General features: G+C 35.6%; 4 protein-coding genes and 1 pseudogene across 4 annotated transcripts; 2 read left to right on the top strand and 3 right to left on the bottom strand.

The window, feature by feature from the left end:
- Nucleotides 1–732: 732 nt before the first annotated feature.
- Nucleotides 733–6,598, bottom strand: LOC108834154 (protein transport protein SEC23 B-like; annotated as a pseudogene).
- An 828-nt stretch (nt 6,599–7,426) lies between these two features.
- Nucleotides 7,427–9,238, bottom strand: LOC108834155 (protein SOSEKI 1). The gene is made up of 6 exons (XM_057010192.1): nt 9,067–9,238; nt 8,911–8,980; nt 8,704–8,819; nt 8,137–8,617; nt 7,799–7,906; nt 7,427–7,716 (listed from the first exon to the last, which is right to left on the bottom strand). Exons 1-6 carry the CDS (start codon nt 9,197–9,199, stop codon nt 7,527–7,529), a joined length of 1,098 nt encoding a protein of 365 aa, XP_056866172.1. The 5' UTR covers nt 9,200–9,238; the 3' UTR covers nt 7,427–7,526.
- Nucleotides 9,239–10,499: 1,261 nt separating this feature from the next.
- On the bottom strand, nt 10,500–11,549 carry LOC130494934 (protein ALP1-like). The gene has a single exon (XM_056985782.1). The coding sequence runs from the start codon at nt 11,547–11,549 to the stop codon at nt 10,500–10,502; it is 1,050 nt and encodes a 349-aa protein (XP_056841762.1).
- Nucleotides 11,550–17,264: 5,715 nt separating this feature from the next.
- On the top strand, nt 17,265–19,454 carry LOC108862246 (beta-hexosaminidase 2). The gene is made up of 3 exons (XM_018636314.2): nt 17,265–17,479; nt 17,560–18,398; nt 18,488–19,454. The coding sequence occupies exons 2-3, from the start codon at nt 17,573–17,575 to the stop codon at nt 19,450–19,452; spliced, it is 1,791 nt and encodes a 596-aa protein (XP_018491816.2). The 5' UTR covers nt 17,265–17,479; nt 17,560–17,572; the 3' UTR covers nt 19,453–19,454.
- Nucleotides 19,455–21,762: 2,308 nt separating this feature from the next.
- Nucleotides 21,763–24,106, top strand: LOC108862248 (probable uridine nucleosidase 2). Its single transcript, XM_018636317.2, has 9 exons — nt 21,763–22,006; nt 22,304–22,419; nt 22,520–22,579; nt 22,694–22,879; nt 22,966–23,070; nt 23,141–23,237; nt 23,384–23,491; nt 23,558–23,693; nt 23,819–24,106. The coding sequence occupies exons 1-9, from the start codon at nt 21,952–21,954 to the stop codon at nt 23,925–23,927; spliced, it is 972 nt and encodes a 323-aa protein (XP_018491819.1). The 5' UTR covers nt 21,763–21,951; the 3' UTR covers nt 23,928–24,106.
- The last annotated feature ends 1,749 nt before the right edge of the window (nt 24,107–25,855 follow it).

Raw genomic sequence — 25,855 nt, forward strand, 5'->3', positions numbered from 1 at the left:
TAAACCCTTGTATCAAACCACTATATAAAATGGTGTTAGCTAATAAGAAAGACACATAACATTCCTCACAATTCACTCTCCACATTTCACACAGATTACAACACTCAACCTTATTTATATGGATACCATTTTTGCCATTTTTTATTCTCTTCAAAATATATCATGTGTAGTCTTTTAATTAGGTTTGACCAAAAAGAAATCTCTTAACTAGGAAGCATATCCTGCCTAGTACATATCACCATATTTATTTCAGTATTTCGTTTTAAGTTTATGGATATCTTTACACATTTTAATACTCTTGACAAAAACATTCTATGAATATGTTTGATGAATGAACTGAACGACCGTTTTTAAGAGAAGAACTGATCCTCTTTTTTAAATGGTGACTATATATATATATATATTTTTTTTAATTTTAATTTTTATATTTGAGTTTTTTAATATATTTTAATTTTATGAAAAATATAAATATATAAAGGGCATCAAATTCGTTTTTCAAATATTTCTTTTTTTTCATTTCAAACAGTTCGATTTTCATTTTTAAAATGCGAAGTAAACTTTTTTATTTTATTAAAAAGAATTTTCAAATAAAGAAGAATAAATAAGGAAAAAGGCATTGCGTTTGCAATAGTATATGGCGTCTAATGGATTTTTGCTTTTGTCTCGATGATGACTGCTAAGAACATTGTTTACATATTCCATTCCGGTACAAAAACAAAAGGAGAAATTAAATATAATAAAATTATTACTACGACCAAAAGCTATGATATAAAAAAACATATTTTTTTTGAATGAATAAAAAAACCTATTGAATTGAAAAGAAAACAAAATGTATAAGTCTTGTTCATGTTTGTGCCTGCCTGTATAAGAAAGAACAATTAAGACACAGAAAATCCACTCTATGTTATGTAAACGATGTCTGCATCTTTATTTGTACTTGCCAGGCTCGGTCTCAATCTCTGTACATGAAGAGTGTATGAGAGAGGGAGAAACCTCGGTGTGTTTCAAGATTGAACAGCCAATTTCTGAAGATGTTGGAAGAAGACTTGAAGACTAACATCCATCATCCGTGAATATTACATCAGAACCTGCATTCACTCGCTCGGACTGTTGTATGTTGCTGAAGGGTTTAGCTTCGCTAACAAAAACCTTGCCTGTCCAATTATAAACCTCAATCGTATTACTCAAAGTCAACAACCACTAAAGTCCCCATTCAAAAAGTAAACTACAAACTGAGAGATAACTAACCTGGGAACCATGCTGATCACGTACAACTAATCTAGGTACAGGGAATCGTTCACGGATGATCATCTGCGCATCCTCTTGAGGAGCTTCCAAAAGTTGTGCAAATGCCTTGACAAGATCAAATGAAACACGTAAGGTTGAAACCAATGCCCCCTTCATAGTCAGTTACAACTTGTATAGCCATTATTACCTGACGTTCAGGCTGATTTTGATATCCCAGGTTGCGCCACTGCGCTATGGTCATTCCATGGAAAATGACAACGCTAATGTAAGAATCCAACAAGAGGATACGGTCTGCAGCGATAGAAGCAACGTCCAGCATAGCAGGCTGAGGTAGTGTGTTAAACGAGTAAGTTGTTAGAGATGGCTGAATCATAACAGCTGCGTTTGATATACTTTCTCGATTCAATAGCATGCGGTTGTACGCAGTTTCATCTGGACTATTGTTGAACACCTGTCAGTGAAGAAACAAGAGAACATTACAGAGTTTTATTACAGAGATAAGTTTACAGCTTCTCCTATTTTCAACACTTGCCTGGACAAACTGTGAACGTCGGAGATTAAATGTAAACTGAGGGAATAGTGAGAAAGTTTGGATTTAGAGTAAATGAAGCAGGATCGTCCTTCCGGTAATCACCAAACTTGGAACAAAGACGAATAAGGTTCCTGTCCAGCCATCGAGTAGCATCGAACCCCTCTTAAGAACAACATAAATGGATTGAGATTCCAGAATCTAAGTTTGATGAAAGTGTTTGATTTTTTTTACTAATTACCTCTGTTTCCATTTTCAAGGAAGCTAATCTGGCCACCACCACAGCAGCAGTTTCTTGATCAAAACCTTGCACCAATTCCTGGAGATATTACAAACCTCATTAGCATCCATGTCCACACTCAAAAGCAAAAAAAAAAAAATGTGTGAGGTCAAAATGATCATATAAGAGTATGTGAGAATTGAAAAGCCAAAAACAGAAAGTGGAAGACAAAGATGCAAGACCAGATTGCACTATAACTAAGTGCTGAGAAAGTATACATAACAAAATGTGAATGATACTCTAGATATCTAAACAAACTTGATAGTTACTTAGAGAACTGTTTTCTCCAAGTTGATGAAGTCACAGTCTTAACTGAAGCACTAGTGCTAATAAACAAGGACATGATTTGACAACAATTCACATACGCTCAGCCATGCTATGCTACTAGAACGATATGTGAACAAGAGTACATGATAGTTCTTGTCTAAGTAAAGACTGATCAATAAATCATTTTCCCGGAGATACCATCACAATGACCAGTTATTTAGCTAAAGAGACTAACGAGTTTTTCTAGAAAACCAAACATCAAAGACTAAGGAAACACATCAGAAGAGTTATTTTAGAAACCCCATAATGAAGTAGAGCAGTTTCCAAAGTATTTAGCCAGAAAAAATAATATGGACTAGTACTAACCTCTGTGCTAATAGCAGTATCCACCCATTGTCTAGTAACAGTAGTAACTCGAAGTAATGTTTTACCTTCTTGATTTTGGTAGCTGCAATCATATATTTTTAAAGATCAAAATTTCTATTAACACGCTCAAACCCCTGGAATTGCATGAAGAGGATTTACCTTGTCATAAACTTTATATATAGCTGTGGATTTACACCTCCAAGATTACTTGCTTGATCACTTGAAGAAAGATCAAAGAAGACCGTGAGGCAAGTACTTTTGTCGAGTCCACACATCTTCCATGCTGTAGTATTCCCCTCCCCAATAACTGTATCCGCAACGCTAGGGCCTTTCTGCAATTTTCCCCAAAAAAGCATAACTTGTTAAGTTATCTATTATAATATGAAGAAGTATGAGGTCAGTAGCTTCAACCTTTTGCAATGACGCGCAAGGTCCAATAATCCCTTGGATTTTTATGTCTTTTGAACAATTGATCTCAAGTGTACCACTGAAACGGTAGTTTGAAGATGAGTAAGAATGCCATGGACAAGTGAGATAGCAAGTAGAGTATCAATCAGGCTATAGCAGCAGCTCACTTGAAACAAAGGCCGAGAGAGTGTTCACCACCTTCAAATACTCGCTTGAAGGAATCCTTGAATACAGAATGGCCTTGAATATCAGAATACACACAAAAGCTTTTCTTTTTTTCTCTCTCCTTATCCTCCCAAGCTTCTTTCTTCTCGACCACACACTCCATCTTCGTCTCTGCTTCTGGCTCCGGCGAGCAGGCTCGTGCCATCGCCGGAGGAGCCTCTCCTCCTTTATCTTGTTTTCCTTTTGCTGCTCTTCGAGCTCTCTCTTCCCTTCCGATATGATTGTGACTCTGGAGTAGCGGTGTCTCCCGATGTGTTTCTCTGCGCGCGGAGCTTCTACTACGGCGAGATATTGGCTTCTATTGGAGTTTCATCGAGGAGGTTTCAAGGTTAGGTGGTGGGATAGCCGGTTTTTGGGTTTAGAGGTAGATCGATTTTCAAGATCCAGATCTACTTCGCCTTTCATCGTCGTTGGTGGAGAGTGACGGCGTGTGTCTCTGTTTGACTGCTGAGTGATCCGGTGTGGTTCTGTGGCGGTCCTTAGATGCATTCTTCTGCGGTGGTTGGTGTCTCAGTCCTCTTCGGTGTCGGAGAAGTCTAGCTCCTCTCTCTCTGTGGTTAGGTGAGCTCTATTTGGACGTCTTGTTCTTGGAGGTGAGTCTTGGGCCCCGGTTCGCAGGCGGAGATGGTTCCAGGGTTCAGGTCAGACTCGTGTGGTTGTGCTTGGTAGAGTTTCCAGCGGTCGTCTATGGCTCTTGGAGGTTACCCGTGCTGCTGCTTCATCTCGTCTCTCCTCATCACGGCTACCGTTCTGGTTTCTCAGTTAGGAAGCGGCGGCTTTCTTCCGGAGTTTTGTCTCTTTGTGTGTCTCGTTATTCTCTGTTCGTTGACACCGGATGGAGGTTTCACAGTCAAGTAAACAGCCTTTGGTTCTCAAAGATTGCAAATGTCGAGCGGTTCTCGGGAGTCATTGGCCGTCTCGGTGTCAGCATTTGGTCAACTATCACATCCCGGTACCACAAGAGCTCTGTCGATCAATTGTGGTAGTGTTGTTGACTTTTCTTGCAGGTTCTGGAGACTTCTGGTTTGGTAGTGGCTGTGAAAGCACCCGTTTTCTGTGTTTCTGACTTTGGAGGTGGTGGTTTGGTTCGAGCTTTTGAGCTTTCGACCTCTCGCTCATGTGATATGTTGCGGCTCTCCCACTTCCAATGTCATGTTCTTAGGCGGTGAGTGTGGACTGAGACAGCTCTCCTCAGGTATGGCTGGCTCGACTCTTCTCTCATTTGGTTGTCTCGGACTTAAACGACAAAGAAGAATGCAAACTTGGCAAGATCACCTATTACCAGCTACTTCAGGCGACGTCTTGGGGACTCCGGCATCTAAGGTTACGAGGTAAAACCCACCTCCCCGGGGTTAACGTCAATAGAAGAGAACGGTTATTAGTAGTCTAGTAATTATCGAGCTATCTAGCAAAACGCGCCGGATAGGTGGTGATGCGAAACTAGATTTGTAAACATAGTGATCTAGATCATTTTGTTCGAGCCGGATTTGTATTCAACTTTGATGCCCTTTCGGGATTGATAAATATATATTTAAAAAAAAAAAAAAGAATGGCCAAAACTTTCTGACAAAACAACGAGTCCTCCCGTTCTTTCAACCGCCGCTTTCATTTCAGCAACACGGTAACACCAACCTAATATTCAAAACACACATAAATAAATTAATCAAAGCAATCTTGTTTTCAAGCTACAAAGTCCGTTGCCACTTGCAAACGAGAGGAAATGTTTTATAACCATATATTCTCCATAAGATATTACCTTTAACATGATCACGACATTCAGGGTAAAGAAATACCTGATCAAGTGCGGAAGCAAACAGGTCCAGTAGATGACCTTGGTTAACCAATTGGTTTGCTAGACCATCATAAAACTTCTCTGCTTTCTTATAGAAAGGAGCCGCATCTTTGTCGAGGTCTTTATGTGAACGCAAAGGTTCTGATAGATCCTTTAGCCAACTCAAACTCCTCCTCGATCATACACGTGTCCAACACAAAAACAAACACCGGAGCCGAAGAAGGCCCATCAGAAGGCCCCGCCGGCACAGCAGCATACTCGACGGTAGTGTACTGAGGATAGAGCTCGCAGGGGAGATTACTCTCGGAGATGACGTGGTAGTGTGGAGGGAAGTGGTTACGCTGGAAACAGAGAGGGCAGATCCAAATCTTGGCGGTGAAGTCTGTTGAGATTGTGAAAACCCATGTTCAACTCTCTCTTATCGGATTAGTACGATATTGTCCACTTTGGGCCTTAATGATAAGCCTGCATGGATTTACTTTTGGTTTCCTTCCCAAAAAGACTCGTACTAATTAGAGTTGGACTTTTCTTTTGTCTAATATCTAATGTGGGACTTAGATTGACATCTCACATTCTCCCCCTCAAACTAAGAACCACAACTCATTTCTTGTGTGTTTCTTTTGTCTAATATCCAATGTGGGACTTAAATTGACATCTCACATTCTCCCCCTCAAACTAAGAACCACAACTTATCTCTTGTGTGTTTCCTAATCACAGAGCTTTCCTTTGAGAATGCTTCTCCCACAACATCACATGTTCCATGATCTTCTGATTTGATCTCTGCCATATATCTCCCATTCTTAACTTCGAAAGATTTTTTTTTTTTTTTTTTTGCAGATTTCTCATCAACCGCTCTGATACCAATTGTTGAGATTGTTAAATCCCGTGTCCAACTCTATCTTGTGTGTTTCCTAATCACAGAGCTTTCCTTTGAGAATGCTTCTCCCACAACATCACATGTTCCATGATCTTCTGATTTGATCTCTGCCATATATCTCCCATTCTTAACTTCGAAAGATATTTATTTATTTATTTATTTTTGCAGATTTCTCATCAACCACTCTGATACCAATTGTTGAGATTGTTAAATCCCGTGTCCAACTCTATCTTATCGGATTAGTACGATATTGTCCACTTTGGGCCTTAATGATAAGCCTGCATGGATTTACTTTTGGTTTCCTTCCCAAAAGGCCTCGTACTAATTAGAGTTGGACTTCTCCTTATATATTAGACTCTTTTTTGTCTAATAACCAATGTGGGACTTAGATTGACATCTCACAAAGTCTACGCGAGCGAAAGGGTTGAGTGCGGCGGAGCAAGTGCGGCAACGGAGGGGAGCGTAAGGGACGGATTGGATGTCGCGGTGGCGACGGAGAGGGGAGATGCAAGCTGCGACGGGGATGACGCACTTGCTCGCTTCGACTTTGTTGCGTGGCCAGACGTTCCACGTCATCCGGACTCCGTCGATTCCTTCCGGATCCATCGTCTCTGACATGGTGTTTTAAGGTTTTACGGATCACAGGAAGATGATTTTTAGCTCTAAAGGGATCAAACTTTGTCTCTGGGTTAGTGAGGATTGGTCTTATGGTTTCTGTAAACTCAGGAGAAGACAGAACAAGATTCGAAGCAGAGAATCCCGTAACTCTCCAAAAGAAACTTCTTTACTTATTAAAGACACTAACCCCATGCAATAGTATTGTGACATTTGACAGGTTAATAAATTTAAATAATATTAAAAGTTACTAGTATATAGTGTGAGTTTTATTGAGTGTTTTTATGCTTAAACCTTTTTCTTCAATAATATTTTTTAATTTCAATGTTTATTCTTATAAGAAATTTTAAATTATTAAAACAAATTTTGAATTAATATTACAAATTAGGAAATTTTAATATTCATATTAGTAATCAATTAAATTATATTTTTTGTTTAATAGTTTTAATTATGGGATGAAATATTGGATCAACATATCTTTTATAGTAATAACAAAATTAAATTTTAGATTTGAAACTAATATTTGTTTATATATATTTATTGTATTTTTGGACTAAAAACTAATTCAGTAACTATTAAGCGGGAACCGGGGGAGTCTCTTCATGTTTTTGTGTTTTCACATGATTACATCTCGTGGATATTAAACAAGTTAACTAATAATATGAATAGTTGAATACCATCGACGATACTATCTTGACTTAAGACCTGTCAAGTTACTTTAAATGAGTTTCTAAGACATAGTTTTTCAAATTTTGACCAATTGGTTACTAAAATCTTCAATTAGATTATCCAAATCCACTATATGATGACCAAATACCTCATGATCCAAATCCACTTCATCAAAGATAAATTCACCGAACTAGGCAAACACTTATCCGCACCATTTCACAACTACAGAATCAACTATGACTAAGGATCATCACTCTTTAAGAATGGTCCTCACTAGACATTGATGTCCCGGAATGTTTCTGCACCGTTGCTGCCTCGGTTTAACGGTATCCTGATTTTTTCCCATCATCAAATCATTCCTTGCCGATGAATTCTTCATCCTTGGACACAATTTCATGTGCGAATGCATCTTCTCGGGTTTAAATGACTTCCCACATTGCCTATATTATGAATTATCATTAAGTTTAGTTAAAAAGATCGTCACAATATCATCAAGTGATGAAAAGAGTGAGGCAGGCGTACGAGCATAATGGAGCGATGATGGAAGGCTTGCTTGATGCCACCTTTGGTTTACAAAATTCAATTGTCTCTTTCATCTTTATGCCACTCCATGCGCCTTCTAAGCTTTTTCTATAATCAAGACCACGTTACCAATTTGATTCAAATTATTAATATGATATTAGACCCGGATGATATAATATATTTTAGGTTGATAGCCCCAATGATATGAGAAACACTCAGCTAGAAAGATTAGTTCCAATAATATGTGGCATTAGCAGCAAAAAAGTAACGAATTGTTTAAAAACGACTAATTAATTAACTTATTAAATAAAAAGAGTAGTTAGTACTTTCGAGCATACCGAGCATTGTGCTGTTGGTGGTATTGGAATCTGCGTTCATCTTCCCAAGCCGCACCAAAAGCCCCAGACGCAGCCTTGTTCAAAGGCACCAAAACGACATCGTTTGTGTCCATACCACCACACTTCAACAAGTTCCTAAGCACATGGGAGGCACGCAAGCTGGAACAGCTCTTACTCTTAACAAAACTCGAAGACGACGAAGTCGAGGACGATACACTGGGTCGACCCGACTCTATGTTGTTACCCGACCCGTAACCCGTCGAAACGTCTCTTTCACCGGATACTTTTTCCCTGTCTGGTTTCTTGAGTACGACCATGTCTTCTACGTTCGTGGCTGATTCGTCGGTGACTGTCGACGTTGTCGACGTCGATATCTGAGAGCAAAAGACCGGAGATTCTTTGGGGATCATCTTAGCGGCTATTCCGCCGCCACCACCGTTTCTTGTCGCGCAAGCTTTCTTTCCCGCATGAAGAGAATCCTCTGTTTTTAATAACCATCAGTTAAAGAAACCTAATGAACCTCAGTTTATGAAACATAGAGATCACTGCATGACATGACATACATACCCTTCGGAGGTTTTAGGAGAATCTCAGATCCTTTTAGCACATATTCGTTGTCGGAGATTGGTGTAATAAGATCGTCGTCCAATAAATCTTGCCATACATATCCATTCTTGTATCTCCTGTATATCACAAGAACCATATTCTAACCATGTAACACATACATAAATTATAAATATCATAATTATTGATCGAGAATGTGGCAATTTGTACCTCTTACACGACCAAGAATATGCGTCTGGCATCGCATCGCCTCGTACACCCGCTAACCATCGCTTCACATCTGCATTTTTAACACATTTTTAGATGAGATTGTTCGAAATAAAAGAGATTAAGAGATGAAAATGTAATTAAGAAGAGAGCTATAACCTCGAAGGAAGACACCATTACGGGAGATATGTTGAACAGAAAAGAGATGAGGCTGGTCAACATGACCAGCACGGCTGAGGAAATAAACTAATCTCACTCTTCTTACTTCTCCTGCTCCACCATTACTTTCCATCTATCTCTCTCTTTTTGTCTTCGAATTTATTCTTCTGTATGTCTTTTACAAAAGAACTATACGCCAAAGCTAATTAGATTTTAAACAGTATGAAAACACTCTGAAAGAGTTTCACTTCTCTGCTTTTCAGACAGTAAAGAGACAAACGACATATGACTCTTAAAAAAATTAATTTTAATTTAAAGAGCAAAGTTTATGGATGAGACATGTTTTGAATGTTAATTAAAATACTTTAAAAGGAGAAAAAGAAACCAATTAGACATGTTTGTGGAGACAAAACAAAACATATGCATAGATAGAGATGAAAAAGTGTATTGCGGATTAACGGAAACTGCATGTTTCTCGTAGGACTCCAAAGAACAAACATAGGGTTTCGAGATCACTTGCCTTTTGTTTTTGTTTCCTTGGTACAGTATATTTTTATTGGAACTTCTTTCTCTGTTTTTCCTTTCAAGGCTACGTTAAGGCGTACGAATCTGAAAAAATATACAGAAAAGGTTTAGTAAGAAGAGATCTTGAAGGAGAGATTTATGGTTTTAGTCTATGTAAAGCTACAAATAGAAAGAAGATAAAGTCTTCTAAGCAGATTTATCGTGATTTGGCAACTTACCGTATGCATTATCCCTTAACAATATAACCTTGCCTTAAAAGATCTTTGACCAAGACTAGCATTTATGAAAAACAAAACTTCCTTTCATAATTTGATACTTCTTTGGTGTTTCTCTTCTGTTTGAGACTTTCTTTTGAATTAAAGCTAATCGCTAATCTTTTTTTGGTACTTAATTGAATTGAGCTAATCCTTGCGAAATGATACGTTTATTTTATTTTTCGGAAACTGTCGATCATTCGTTACTTTTAATTCTTATGATAATATCTATGTAACATGTGGGAAATGTTAAAATCGAACGTACAATGATTCTAGCCTTCTAGGTATCGTATTTTTGTTTTGTTCAAAGTAACATGTAGTCTCTAACATGTAACACGAAGATCACAAATACAAATACTTAAGGCCTTGATTGGTAAAGCATTAGCAGTAGCAGTAGCAGTAAGCAGCAGAAGCAGTATGCAGCAGAAGCTGTATGCTATATTAGTTACAATCAAATTATATGATTGGCAAAGCTGTAGCATTTAAAATATTAAATGACCAAAATAGACATAATTAAAACTAAAGAATTAAAGAAAAAAGAAAAAGAACAAATGATCACGTACACAAGTTTTCCAGCAACTAAAAACAAATCACGTACACAAGTTTTCCAGCAACTAAAAACAATCTTATGAAAAACAAAGTAAGCTAAATTAATTAACTAATAGCGAGCATCCAAATACTTTCTGCGATATGGTTACGTACTTCTGCCATGTAAGTATCTCCTGTAGATTCATAACGCATGACTTCAACTTCTGCTGCATCTTCTATATTCGAACCGTTCAATTCTTGTTCTTCCATCCTTTCGTACTCATCAAAATCATCATCTTTTGTGGTTGAATCACGTATAAAATTATGAAGGGCCATTGTCGCAACGACTATTTTGCATTGCATCGGTAAGTTATAACGTGCCTCATTTTTCAGAATCCGCCACTTAGCTTTCCACACCCCAAACGAATGTTCGATCACTGAACGTAAAGACGAATGACGTTTGTTAAACCATTCACTTGCACTACTAGGTGGTCCATCACCCCACTGATGTGGGTGGTATCTTGTTCTACGGTATGGAGCTAAATATCCTTTTCTGTTCGGATATCCAGAATCAACAACAAAATATTTTCCTTCTGGAGGTGTCGGGAAAAATGTGTCACTCTGCGCACAATAAGTAAGAACTTTTGTATCATGTGCTCTGCCTGGAGTCCCGACATACGCATATATGAACTTCATATCCAAGTTACAAATAGCAAGTACGTTCATTGAGGCAAATTGCTTTCTCACATTCCAAAATCTTTCTTTTTGATCACTTCTGACCCTTACTGACACATGAGTACCATCAAGAGCTCCAATACAATCACGAAAATGAGGCCAGTACCTTTTATTAGAGTATAGACGATTGCTTGTCTGATTAAACTCATCATGACAAGGCTTTAATATATCCTTGGAGAGAAGAAGGACAGCATCTAATACCTCCATAAATTTTCGGTTCACCGTCTCCTGACTACGCTGAAAGTTCTTAGCAATTTGTCGTTGTACTTCATCATGTCCAAGTGTTTCCAAAAACATTGCCACAGCCTCTTCTAATGAGCACTCACGTGACTCTTCTAGGTTATACTTGTTCCTTAAAGTATCACATAACTCTATAAAAGTTTCTTTATTCATTCGTACCGTTTCATAGCATTCTCTACCAGAACCATTAATCATCTGCATTGTATGACGCTATCCACGGCCTCGGTCTGTTCTCATCAACTGTCTATCACCGTAAGGATTAGGATATGCACTTTCGACCAACAATCGAATTACCATAAGTATGTTTTGATTACATACCATGGCAACTTCCTGAAAAACAAATATAATATACTAAAAAGTTAGCATACGACAAGTATATAACAACGTTACGTAAACATTAGAAAATAAAGAAGAAGCATACACAATATTCAAAGCAAACATCCAAATTAAAGCAAAAAACTCATATAAATTCAGAAAACACCACGTCATATGATACACATTTAAATTCATAAATCCAAAGCAAACACCAATTTAAATTCATAAATCCAAAGCAAACACCCAAGCTTAAAACACAAAGAAAATATAAAGCATCTAGTTCATTTTTCCAGTAACCCTTTCGAGATACTTTATTTTTTGTTTCTCATTCGGTAACGTCATAAAGATTTGACGTCCATTCTCGTTGCTAGCTAGGTAATCAAGAGATGCCCAGTACAGCTCACTTTCTTGGTCTAGGGTAGACAGCTTCAACAACTCCTCTGTGCATATAGCAGTATTAAATGGGTTAAAGGAGTCAAATGTTTGTCGACCTGCTGACCAAAACCTCTCTTGATTTTCTAACGTACTTGTGATACGGTCCCAATGATCTAAATTGGGCTTTTTCCGAGAAGATCTTATTCTGGAGGTTTTTTCTTGATGTGCTCTTTTGGAACTATGCGCCTGGTGAGTCTTTTGATTATCTTCAGGCATATTGATTGGAGATGATATCTCGTCATATTCTTCTTCAGATTCTATACGCTGAGGCAGTTGGCTCGGTCCTTCTTGATGTTGCCAACCTTCACTAACCGAGATTGTAACTTTAAGGTATAAAGAATCAAGGAGTGGAATATCACGCAACGGATGGACACGGAGTTTCGTGGCTTCTGGACATGCCTACAATGAACATAAATGTTTTAAGTTGATTAAAAATTGTAAAAAAAAAAATGAACCAGTAATTAGAGCTTATTAAAAAGTACCTTAATTAGCTGATCCCACCAATCTGCACTCATATCAATCTCACCAAATTCAGTGAAACCTAACCCAGTCGCATTCTTTGTGACACGTTTATATATATCATACTGCCTTCGTAGATGTTCAAGGCGACTTTTGAATTTCCCCCATGGTATATTCAAACCAAACCTGGTCAAAAATCCTGCTCGAATGTTTTGTCTTCCCATTTCATTAAAACATGTGCCTTTCCAATGTCCTTTGTCTTTTTCACCATTAGCTAATACTAACATCTCATGACTCATCTCATGTGTCCAAATAAATTTTGGCTAAAAATCCAGAGAAGCAATATATATAATTACAAACAAACAGCAATCAAAGAACAACGTAACATCAATTTAATGTATATATGTATTCATACCTTACTCGTTGGTTGCTTACTCAATGGTTGCGTAGGATCTTGTGGGTTCGACATCGTTTCTGTTTTTCATAAATTATACAAAACTATTATATTTTAGTGTGCTTTAAAATATAAGAAACAAGAAAAATAACACAAGTTCATCGTGAAAATTAATAAAATAACATGTTAGAAAGCAACCACATGAACTAATGACTAATGAAAATCATTGTTCTACGTTAGAAAAAAACTAGCACAGCTACCTTCTCATGTAAAACACAAGTTTTGAGTGAATAATAATCATATATGATCAATGAATTATATAAGCTAAAAACAACAACATGCCTTACTTTCAATTTGAAGTTCTTGACGGCTTTTTTTTGGCCGAGCACAGATCTTTGATTTCGTCTTTTTATAACAAAACTTACGTAACAGTTATGATTAGGGTTTTGAAAATATTATGGAATTATCTTCGCAAATTTTAGTTAAATATGTTAGGGCATTTTGGTAATTATCAATTATTAGGATAGAATGCTCCTTTAAAAACTTCATTAAAGAGCATTATCAAATGGAGCAGATAGAAGCCGCCAATGCTATTTCATATGCTTTAATAGAACATCAATGTACCTAGTTCATTCTAAAATTAACTCATAAATAGAAATAACATTTTTACCGTGAGACTAGTTTTTTAAAAGTTTTCGGTTTCACAGGTCGCGGTTCGAATCTATTGTCTTCAGATACTCTATTGTGTGACCATACACAGGTATATAATTTTTTTTTTTTGCAAACATAAAAATTAATTAGTTGGGTTTTTGCTTGTCGGATATCCGGATCAACAAAAAAATAACTAAATAACGAGTGATTTATGTTTTCTTGTTATGTTAAAGTATATATATATATATATGTAATATATGTGGTGATCAGTCAGGAGTCAGGAGTCAGGAGTCAGGAGTCAGGACATGTGCTGAAGGTGCATTTGTACAGAGTCCATTATAATTTTTGGATATTTTTAGCTCAAATTACGACTCTTTGAAAAATAAAATTGTTTTAAGAATTAGGGCCCGACTTTTTGTCTCAGCTCAGGCCTATTATATTATTGAGACGGGCGTGATCATAGTTGAAATACGATGATATGCATAAGGATAAAATGGATTTGAATTGAGAAGAAGAAGAAAATTAATCGTTTCACAATGAGAAAAAGTGGAAGTTCTTTAATCTGAACAGAGTTACGTTTTTCAAGATCATTCACATTCTCTTTGGCTAGTAAAAAGAACAGTGCTTCAAACTTCAGAGAGTACATGCGTATATTCGTACATACACTTCACAAATGGCTCAGCATCGCGAGTCGTCTTAGACTCTTTAGCTCCACCTCCAAATGAATTGTTACCAACTTACCGACACAGTTACTTACAGTTAAACATATTTGGTAATGACTAATGAGTCATCTTAAAATATTTTTAGTCAACATTTTCATTCATTAGATGAAAAAGTATAGTACAACAGTGGCCAGATAAAATTACTACGAATCTACTACTAATAAAATAAAACATGTGGATAAAAGTAAAGAAAACATGAGTTAAATATTTAATTGTTAACGAAAAGAAAAAGAAATTCCTTTGTTATTCTAAATTAATATAATACTCCTATTTTTTTTGTCATATCTATATTATTAAAGTTAAGTACATTTTGGAGATGTTTGGAAACAAGTATAGTATTCTAAATGAAAGTTGTTTGGAAACATGAATAGCAATATTACATTAATTGTATTTCCATATTTTATTAGCTTAATAATTTTATTAATTATATTACCTTAACGTTAATACACATCATTAATTATATTACCATAATAATAATAGTGCAGATTTTTATTTATTAGTTAATCAATATAGATTTTTTGCCAATTATAAAATCAAAAATGTAAATAACTAAGTTTTATATATGGTTAAATGTTCGATTTAGTAAAAAATTGTTTTAGTTTCAACGGTGGAAAATAACGTAATCAAAAATATTATTCAAAACCATGTTTTTATGAATAAAATAATAACTTAAATAAAAAATAAAAATGTGTTACATTTATTGTCACTTAATTTTTCATTTAATATAATTATTTTACTAAATAAACAGTTTTTATCAGTTTATAAAATCAGTTAGGCATGAAAATCTATACTATTAAAGCATAATACTTCTTATGAATATGGTCCTGACTTTTCCAATTAATTACAAATATTATATGTACCTTTTCGCCGTCATTATTTGCAACCAATAAAAGTCATTATTTTGCAATTACATTAAATAGTATTTAATAATTTAGTTCTTGCCATTTTTAAAAATTTTGTTTTTTAAATATTTACGTCATATCTTTCCAAGAATATTTCACGTTATTAATTATTTGAAAGCATTTATTAAATGAAAACTCAAAATAAAATCAAGTTGAAATAACAAATGATTAAATCAACAAAATCATAATACGGATCTCAATTATCTCAACTTCTTAAAAAATAGTTTCATTGAAAATAAAAACTAAATCACATAAACTAAATTTAATAAAATTATAGAAAATATTTTGAAACGTACAAATAAATTTTTCAATACAGAGAGGGTTGAAGATATAAAATATTTTATTTAAATTAAAAAACTGAGTGTAAAATAAGTTGAACTTCGAGTTCAATAAATAAAATCATATTACGGATTAGAATTATCTAGAGTCTTCAAAAATTTAGTCATATTTAAAATAACAAAAATAATTCATAAAAATTTAATATATATAATTTATCAAAAATCATTATTTTTATTACATAAATAATTTTTCCAACAAAAAATATACCCGCCCTTTTTAAGGGCGGGTCAAAATCTAGTATTCTATTAAAACAGAAGTACACTTTAAAAATAACTCTGAGTTTTTAGTGTTATTTACAATGATATGTCAATGAGCATTTAGTTAATCTTCCTATATTAATGTTTGTCTTTTTCAGTTATTTAATGTGTGTTTCCTAAAAATTATTTGTTTTTTTTTGTTTAATTAATGTATTTCCAAAATCAAATTCTATTTAATGTGTGTTACCTTTTATGATTTTTTGTCTTTTCTGTTTAATTAATACATTTCTAAAATCGAATTCGAAATAAAAAAATTTGGCAACAATAATTAATAATCCTAACTTATATTATTATTTATCATTTCTAAACATACGGACATATATAAATAATATATGTGTGTGTGTTTAGAAATAATAAATAAACATAGCTTTAAATATTTAATGAACAATATTATTTTTAAATATCTATATTTTTATTATTTATTAGTAATAAGTAAAAATAAAAGTCACAGTAAAATAATTATTTATATAATATATAAATATATTATGTCATATATATTTTTCATATAAATAATACCACAATGTAAGTTCAGTATAATAAATGTTGAAAATATAAAGTATATAACACCATATATTTTAAATAATATATACCACAATTTTATTTATCATAAATTTTGATCCATAAAAAAATACATTTGTACGGATATATTGGGTCATATTCTAAAAGTATGGATTATACCATTGATGGGTTATAAAACAAAATAAAATTACTCAATATAAATTATAAATTATTATGTTTAAAAATGTCATATAAACAATTATTTAATCGGATAAATTTTAAAAATATATATTATCACTTATACAAATAAAATACTTATTACAAATTTAGATCACATTCCTAGCTTTTTTTAACTAATTCAAATTTTCAAAAAAAGCTATATTTTTTGGAAATTTTGTTAATGTGATTTAAAATATTTTCACAGTGCATACAGCTTCTCTATTTTTAAAACTATTGATACAACTATGCAAATTGAATATCCTATGGAATAAATTGTCTATAATATTTTTATTTTCTTACAAATGTTATAACTAATGTATCAATTTTTAATATCATACTAACTCCTATTTGTATATGTTTTTTACTTTTAATTCAGAATTTTATTTTTTAGATATTTTATACATAAATCTAATTATACAAATATTTGATTTGTTTATATAATATCCAATAAATATTGGTCATATAATTTAGTGTAGAACGCAAAAAATATTCGATGTAATTAAGCACATTGTTATTTTAAATATATTATATTAGTACACATTACAAACCATGTATAATATTTAATATAAACAAAGAAAAAAATGAAAATTGATACCCGGCGGTCGAGTAAAAATCTAGTTACACCTTAATAGGTAAGGGTAATGAATGCATCACTGTCAATTTCAGATCTCATTATCCAGAAGCGAAGTAGTCCACATATTTATTTATTGCTTTTCGGCGGCAAGTCAACTACCCTTCGTCGTCGTTCACCTCCTACTACTGCAAGTCTTATATCCTCTCCGAACGCTTCTCTCCATCTCCAACTTCTAATAGAAAGTTCAAAGCTTGGCTGACGAATCCAAGTGTCCATTTTAGAGTTACCATTTTCTAGTGATTGCTTCAGAATGGTCACTAAATTTGAACACTTTGGCACTTGGATCTCTTCTTACTGCTTCCTGTTGTAAACGTCCAATCTCTATCTGTCCTCGTTGCTGTGTAATCTTTGATGCAATTACTATACTTGGTTCCTCTGTTTTGCAGATACACCAAATGAATGATAGTTGAAACAACCTTGTGGTTAAAGTCAGGAACAATCATGCTTACTTTTATCAAGCTTCCTCTGCTACTAGTCTTCTTCATTTCGCTTCTTTCTCCATTGCTCTCCACTGCCGCCACACCTATCAACATTTGGCCAAAGCCAAGATTCCTATCATGGCCTCAACGCAAAGCCATCACCCTCTCTCCAGACTTCACCATCACTTCTCCACAACACCAATACCTTTCAGCCTCCGTTGCACGCTACCTCAACCTCATCCGCTCAGAGAATTACTCTCCTCTCACCACCGGTCCAATCAAACTTACGAAAGGCTACACCTTAAGAAAACTTGTAATCACTGTCACAGATCTTTCTCTACCGCTTCACCACGGTGTTAACGAGTCTTACACCCTCTCAGTCCCCGTCGGAAGCTTCTCAGCCCGCTTGTCAGCTCATTCGGTTTTGGGAGCTATGCATGGCCTCGAGACATTCTCTCAGATGGTTTGGGGAAGAGCTCCTCATTTGTGTGTACCTGTTGGAATTTATATTCAGGATTCTCCTTTGTTTGGTCACAGAGGGTTGTTGCTAGATACATCAAGGAACTACTATGGAGTAGAGGATATAACAAGGACAATACAAGCCATGAGTTCAAACAAACTCAATGTGTTCCATTGGCACATAACTGATTCACATTCTTTCCCACTGGTGCTTCCTTCTGAGCCTTCACTTGCTGCAAAGGGATCTTATGGACCGGACATGGTGTACACTCCTGAAGATGTCTCAATGATTGTTCAGTTTGGTTTGGAGCATGGTGTTAGAGTTCTTCCTGAAATAGACACTCCTGGTGAGTGTCACTCAATGCTTGATTTACTGTGTTTTTTATACCGTACACAAACCTGTTGTACCGGCAAACCTGATGGATACTCTTTACAGGCCATACAGGTTCATGGGGAGAAGCTTACCCGGACATAGTCACATGTGGAAACATGTTCTGGTGGCCATCTGGTAAAAGCTGGGACGAGCGGTTAGCTAGTGAACCAGGGACTGGTCAGCTTAACCCCTTGAATCCAAAGACGTACGAAGTTGTTAAAAACGTTATACGAGATGTGGCTAAGCTATTCCCTGAGCCTTTCTTTCATGGAGGTGGAGATGAAGTCATCCCAGGCTGTTGGAAAACCGATTCTTCAATCACTTCCTTCTTGTCCTCTGGTGGAACACTAAGCCAGCTTCTTGAAAAGTACATAAACTCGACCTTACCTTACATAGTGTCACAGAACCGGACAGTTGTTTACTGGGAAGATGTTCTGTTGGATGCAAAAATCAAGGTGGAAGCATCGGTTCTTCCTAAAGAGCACACAATCTTGCAGACTTGGAACAACGGTCCTGTGAACACAAAGAGAATAGTAGCTGCTGGTTACAGAGTAATTGTATCTTCATCGGAATACTACTACTTAGACTGTGGTCATGGAGGGTTTCTAGGGAATGATAGTCAATATGATCAGCAAGGAGGTGGTGGTAGCGGTGGAGGGTCTTGGTGTGCACCGTTTAAGACGTGGCAGAGCATATACAACTATGATATAACCGATGGTTTGGTCGATGAGGAAGAGAGGAAACTGGTGTTAGGAGGAGAGGTAGCGTTGTGGTCAGAGCAAGCTGACCCTACGGTTTTAGACTCAAGGCTATGGCCGCGTGCCTCTGCGTTTGCTGAGAGTTTGTGGTCAGGGAATAGAGACGAGAGAGGTGTGAAGAGATGTGGTGAAGCTTTGGATCGGTTAAACCGTTGGAGGTATAGAATGGTGAAGAGAGGGATTGGTGCTGAACCTATTCAGCCATTGTGGTGTTTGAAGAATCCTGGCATGTGTAATGCTGCAGTTCATAGTGCTTCACAAGATTTATAAAGGTATAAAAAAAAGGAAAATTGATTAACTAAAAAAAATTATTGTTTCTTCTAATAAAATTTGCATGTCTGATATAGACAGATTTAAGCTTGATAATGTTAAAAGGTTTTACTAATTACAGGATCAAGTGGACTAGAGTAATTAGGTTTCACTCTCTTTTTGTGTACTTTAACTTTGTTTTGGTTTGTTAAGAGAATAATCTGAAAACATCTGGTAAGATATCTTCAGGATGCGTCACTTGCGTTTTGACTTTGTTGAGAAAAAATATAGTAAATTAAAGATAATATAAACTTTGCCAAAACTTCTTTAATCATTGATATCATCAAGTGTTTACAGAAGCAAAGCACAAAAAAAAATCTCAAATTCGTAGTGAAAACCCAAAAACAAAAACTACCAAAAACACAATCTGAGAAAAACCCAAACACCCTGAAAAAGAATCTAAGACCTCAGAAAAAGAAAACCAAGAAAAGCCTTAGACCCTGAAAGCAATACTTTATTACTCCGGTTGCAAGTCATCATTAGACTTGTCATAGATCACTAAAGCAGAGCTCATCTCCTCGGGGTTTGAATTTCCGGAATCACTTGGAGGAGGAGGAAGAAGAAGAGGATGGCCATGAGGAGAAGGAGTATCGACAGCAATAGCAAAACAGAGTTTGCCATCAGAGTGAAAAGACCAGACTCTAATCTTATCATCCTCACCAAGACCGCAAACGTCGACCGTGTCATTCCACCCTGTGACCAAATTGTAAATAAAAGTGGGAGGGCTCCCTTTCTTAGGCATCTTCCATCTCCTAAAATTCACATCAAACTTCTTTAAGACATCAGAATCCACGAACTTAACCACGAGTTCCGCTTTAATTCCAATCTTGTTCTTCCTCTCCTCATCTTTTTCTATGATATCTTGTTCCGCAAGGCTCAGAAATTCCATGTCAATGATGTGGCTGCAAGGCATGGAGAGACGGTTGTGGTTATGGTTCATATCGGTTGCAGTCAGTACCTTCTCTATGATCTTCTTCGGCTCCTCGCCCCCCTTCATCAACTTCAACAACCACTCAGGCGTTGGGTCCGACCTCCACGAAGAAGGGCCTACTGTTGCCTTCTTCTTTTTAGGTTGTTTTGCCTTGGGAGGCAACGGAGGAGGACGTTTCTTGCGGCTCAAGCGACCCGTTGTTGGAGGAGATTCATCTTCTTGACTCACATATTCCACTAATGCAGTCGAAGAAGAAGCCCTAGGACGTTTCTTGCGGCTCAAGCTACGCATTGTTGGAGGAGATTCATTTTCTTGACTCACATATTCCACTAATGCAGTTGAAGAAGAAGCCCTAGGACGTTTCTTGCGGCTCAAGCTACGCATTGTTGGAGGAGATTCATTTTCTTGACTCACATATTCCACTAATGCAGTTGAAGAAGAAGCCCTAGGACGTTTCTTGCGGCTCAAGCGAGGGATTCTTGGAGATGCCATCGATGGCGAGTGGTGAATATGGCCATTAGGGTTATCTTCTTCACTCACATATGCCACTAATGCAGTTGAAGAAGAAGGATCCACACGAAAGCTTCTTCCCGTCTCCTTCCGTGGAACTCGAGAAGAGCTTCTCTTCTGTCGTGGAACACGATCAGGAAGTCTGTTCTCCTCCTCTGTTGCCTTGACAACAACCCTAGGTTTTGAACGACTCATAGCAATTAGTATATGCGCGGCTTCTACATCACTAATCATTGTACTAACTACTATAGCTTTCTCTGCTTTGTGTTCTTAATGTGCCAAAGCAAAGCCAACGAAGTCTCTTGTATATATAGAGATATCTCAATTCCATCAGTATTTGGTTTTTAATCTCCTAAACTACGTATGTTTTCCTTTTTTTTTGTTAATTAAAAAGGCTATTTTCCTATTCCTAACTGAGATTGAAGAAGCGATTTCTTGAGTTATCTCGTTTTTGTTATAGATAAACATAATTTTAACGTTGGCAAAAAAAGGAAAGAGGGTTTGATCACCGTTGAGATTAGTTTAGCTACAGTAGAGTTTAAACAAAATCAAGAATGGAAAGAGCGATACGACGACGTTTGAATAAATCTTTTTTTTTTCCTTTATCCTGAACTGTTGTTATCGATACACAAATTTTAGTATTGGCCAAAAAAGGAAAAAAGTTTTGATTAGATTTTAGCTTCAGTAAAGTTAGAACACAATCAAGAATGGAAAGAAGGATACGGCGACGTTTCTATCCGGTTTGGTACTTGTTTCTCTAAACCGAAATCGGGTGGTCACAATTAGACTAAACCGGTGTCTGAGAGTTTGTTACGTCAGGATCTACCGATCTAGTCTCTGATGTAGAAGAAGAAGCCAAAAAGGAGACACGATAGCAGACCACTTTTTATATGATTGAACTATTTGCCTTTTTGGTTTATTTTAGTGTACTTTCGGATCAAATATAAAGACAGAAAAAAGGTAGTGTCTTTTCGGTGTTTGGGTCACTCTCTCTTTACCCGTGCTCAAGTTCGGTGGCGATGGTGGTGGGAGAGCAGCGCAAGAAGATTATCATCGATACTGATCCTGGAATCGGTTTATAAATTAGCATCGCCTCATTTTATACTAAAAAAATTATTTCTTTTATTGGATTTGATTCCGATTAGCCTCACTCAATCAAAAGTCTCTGTTTCTGTCTATGGGAACTTCTCGGATTTTTTTTTTTAAGTTTTCTTTTTTACTGATTCAAAATTACATAAGATCTGAGATGGAACCGTTAGTTTTTGTTTTGTTTTGATTTCACTCACAGGTTTTTGTTTTGTTTTTATTTCACTTACAGAGCTTGCATGAGTTTTCTTCTCTCTCACTCTCACTGTGTATGACGATATGTAGATGATGCAATGGCGATATTCGTGGCTCTGAAGTCACCAGAAGTTGATGTCATTGGTCTCACTACTATCTATGGCAACGTCTACACCACTCTCGCCACTCGTAACGCCTTGCATTTGGTATATCCTTTATTCTCTTCACTTTTGGATCTCATAATGAAAAGTAGTACATGCTAAGATATGACGTAAGCATCTTTTTGGTGTGTGGATCTACTACTAGTTGGAGGTTGCGGGTAGGACAGACATTCCTGTTGCTGAAGGAACACACAAAACTATCATGGTATGTTTCTACTTCTATGTCCTTTATATATTGAATGACACCATCTTTGATCACTTTCTCATTTTTGATTTAGCTGAACATTCATATCTCTGTGCTTTTTATATTTGTTTAAAGAACGGAACAAAACTTCGAATTGCTGACTTCGTTCACGGTAAAGATGGGCTTGGCAACCAAAACTTCCCTCCACCTAAAGGGAAGCCAATTGAAAAATCTGCACCTGAGTTCTTAGTTGAACAAGCTAAGCTTCACCCTGGCGAAATCACTGTTGTTGCTTTGGGACCTTTGACAAATATAGCACTGGTCAGACTCTCTCATGCTCATTTTTTTTTCCATGTCTTATTTATCTCTCTATCTCATTGAAGAAAATTCATTTACCCTTGATGCAGGCTGTTCAGCTTGATCCTGAGTTTTCCAAAAACGTTGGACAAATTGTACTTCTTGGTGGAGCATTTGCAGTAAATGGAAATGTAAATCCAGCATCAGAAGCTAATGTAAGTTCTTTCACCCATTAACATTATGTGACTTAGTTTATATATCACCCAGTACTATCTTCTTGTGTAGATTTTTGGTGATCCAGAAGCTGCAGATATTGTGTTCACATGTGGCGCCGATGTGATTGCTGTGGGAATCAACGTGACTCATCAAGTTATCATGACAGGTTATTTGGAAAATCTTCTTACCTGCTTTGGTGTTTTTGCATATATGTATACAAACCTTAGTAACGTACTACCAAGAATGTCTTTATAACATTCTTTCTTGTCTTCTCAACTTCTTGTTTTGCGGCTGTGTTTCTACTTGATTTAGCTGATGACAGAGACAAATTGGCATCATCGAACGGAAAACTAGCTCAATACCTATGTAAAATCCTTGGTGTGTACTATTCTTATCATCTTGATGCTTATGAGATTGAAGGTATGTTTGATAATTTGTTCTCCGCGTTTAAAATGGTTTACACTCACCTGTTTTTTTCCCTAGTAGGTGTTTATCTTCATGATCCTACAACAATACTTGCGGCTTTCCTTCCTTCTCTATTCACTTATACTGAAGGAGTTGTTAGAGTACAAACAAACGGTATCACTAGAGGACTCACTTTACTCTACAACAATCGAAAGAGGTAATTTTCATGAAAACAAGTTTTTAGATTGTTTCGAAGCTAACCAATTTTTTGAAGAAGACTATGAAAATGACATATATGGAGTCAACAAAATCATGGGATGTGTGTGTTTTGATGTGAACCAGGTTTGAGGAAGTGAACGAGTGGTCAGACAAACCATCGGTGAAAGTGGCAGTGACAGTTGATGCTCCTGCGGTTTTGAAGCTCATAATGGATAGGCTTATGGAGTCTTGATCATTTGGGTTATTTACATCTCTATTTGATGTTTGCTCTTCTTGTGAGCCATTTTCTCTTTTGGTTTTAACACAATCCATATTGAAATAAGGCTCTTGTTGTTGCATTTTTTTTTTTTGAACAACTCTCTTATTGTTGCTTTTTAAACTCAAAAAATCATTCTTATTTTTTGTATCTTACCATCTGAATATTATTTCTCATTTTATGATCTACCAATATTAAATAACACAATTCCAATGCCATGATCTACCAATAATTCAAAAAAAAAACATTTTAACTCAAAAAGCCTAAAATTCTTAAGGATTGCAACTAATTTTTTGTAGTTCTGACAAAATTTGTAAATGTATTATTTATTTATCGATGAAAATATTGATGCTAGACTGATTTTTTCCCTGGAATTATCGAAATGTTTGTGTCAACATTTTAAGTAATTAGAAACAAAGGAATCAGTAAGATGAATGCTCATTATTTCCTTTTGGGCTTAATAGCTATTTTGATTTTCCTAAATTAGTTACGCGCATCCGCTCAAGCAACTAATAATGAATGACCACCAAGTATCGATGCTGTCTATTGGTCTCCTAAATTTATTTGAACTAATTTCATTATTTCTTTTTTGTGCTTAATAGCTATTTTGACTTTCCTGTATGATATTAAAGAACACGATTTCTTGAATTATCCATCCATTATCTTCTTTCAAATTTTGTATTTTGTTTTTCATGGATAAACAAATTATAAATTTAGAAAAGAGGGTTATACTGTATCAGGGTTTGAGGTTAGTAAAAAAATATTCATGAAACATGTTTATATCGTATAGAGAATGTATACATACTAGGGAGTCAGATGTCTTGAAAGGAAGTTCTGAAGCTAACGGATTTTATGAAGACAATTAGAACGTGAAAAAAAAAACTTTTTGATTTATATATGAGTCAACAAAATCATGTGATGTGAAGCATCGGTAAAAGTGGCAATGACGGTTGATGCTCCCGGCGGTCTTGAAGCTCATAATGGATAGGCTTGCAGTCTTAGATCATTCGGTTTCCTTAAATTAATTAGTTGCATACATGATACATCTCTCTTTGATGTTGCTCTGTTTGTAAGCCATTTTTCCTTTTGGTTCCAACACAATACCTATAGATACTGGGGTGGGTGTTCGGGTATCCGTTCAGATTTGGATCAGGTATTTTAGGTTTTCAGATATTTTGGTATAAGAGTATAGAATTCGTTTAAGTATTTATGTACTCCAGATCGGATGTTCGGATATCTTTGGTTCAGGTTCGGTTATTTCAGATCATTGTTTTTGGATATTTAGATTTTGGTAAGAAAATAAATCCTTCACTTCTGAAGGATTCTGTATTTAAAAATATAATTTTCATCTAAGTAATTTTTTTTAATAGATTGAATGATTAATAGATTTGAAAATAACACAATAAAAATAAAAGACACTAATTTGATTATTGTTTTTAAATTTTGGATGTAACTATTATTAATGCATGAAACAAAAATTTTGATATACATTTCAAGCATTTTAAGTGGTAAAAAAAAATCATTTTTCTTGCAATTGTATGTATAATATCTAATTTTGAACCATGTGTATAATCAATAAATATATTTTGAACAAAATTAGAGAAGTAAACTAAGAATATAGGGTTAAAGATATATATGTTTGGTTATCTTCGGATGTCCATTCAGATTCAGATATTATCCGTTCGAGTTCGGATATCCAATATCTCTTAAATCAATACCCGTTTGGGTATTTTGTTACTTCGATTCGGATTTCGGTTCGAATTTTTCAGTTAGGTTTGGATACCGGTTTTTCGAGTCGGATTCGAATATGGGTACTCAATATAGGATACGGGTTTAATGCTCGATTTCTGTTTTGAAAAATTAGGAACACTTTCATAATCTAGCAATATTTCTACTTAGAAAAT

Source organism: Raphanus sativus, chromosome 5 (assembly GCF_000801105.2).
Source record: "Raphanus sativus cultivar WK10039 chromosome 5, ASM80110v3, whole genome shotgun sequence".
Taxonomy (NCBI): Eukaryota; Viridiplantae; Streptophyta; class Magnoliopsida; order Brassicales; family Brassicaceae; genus Raphanus; species Raphanus sativus.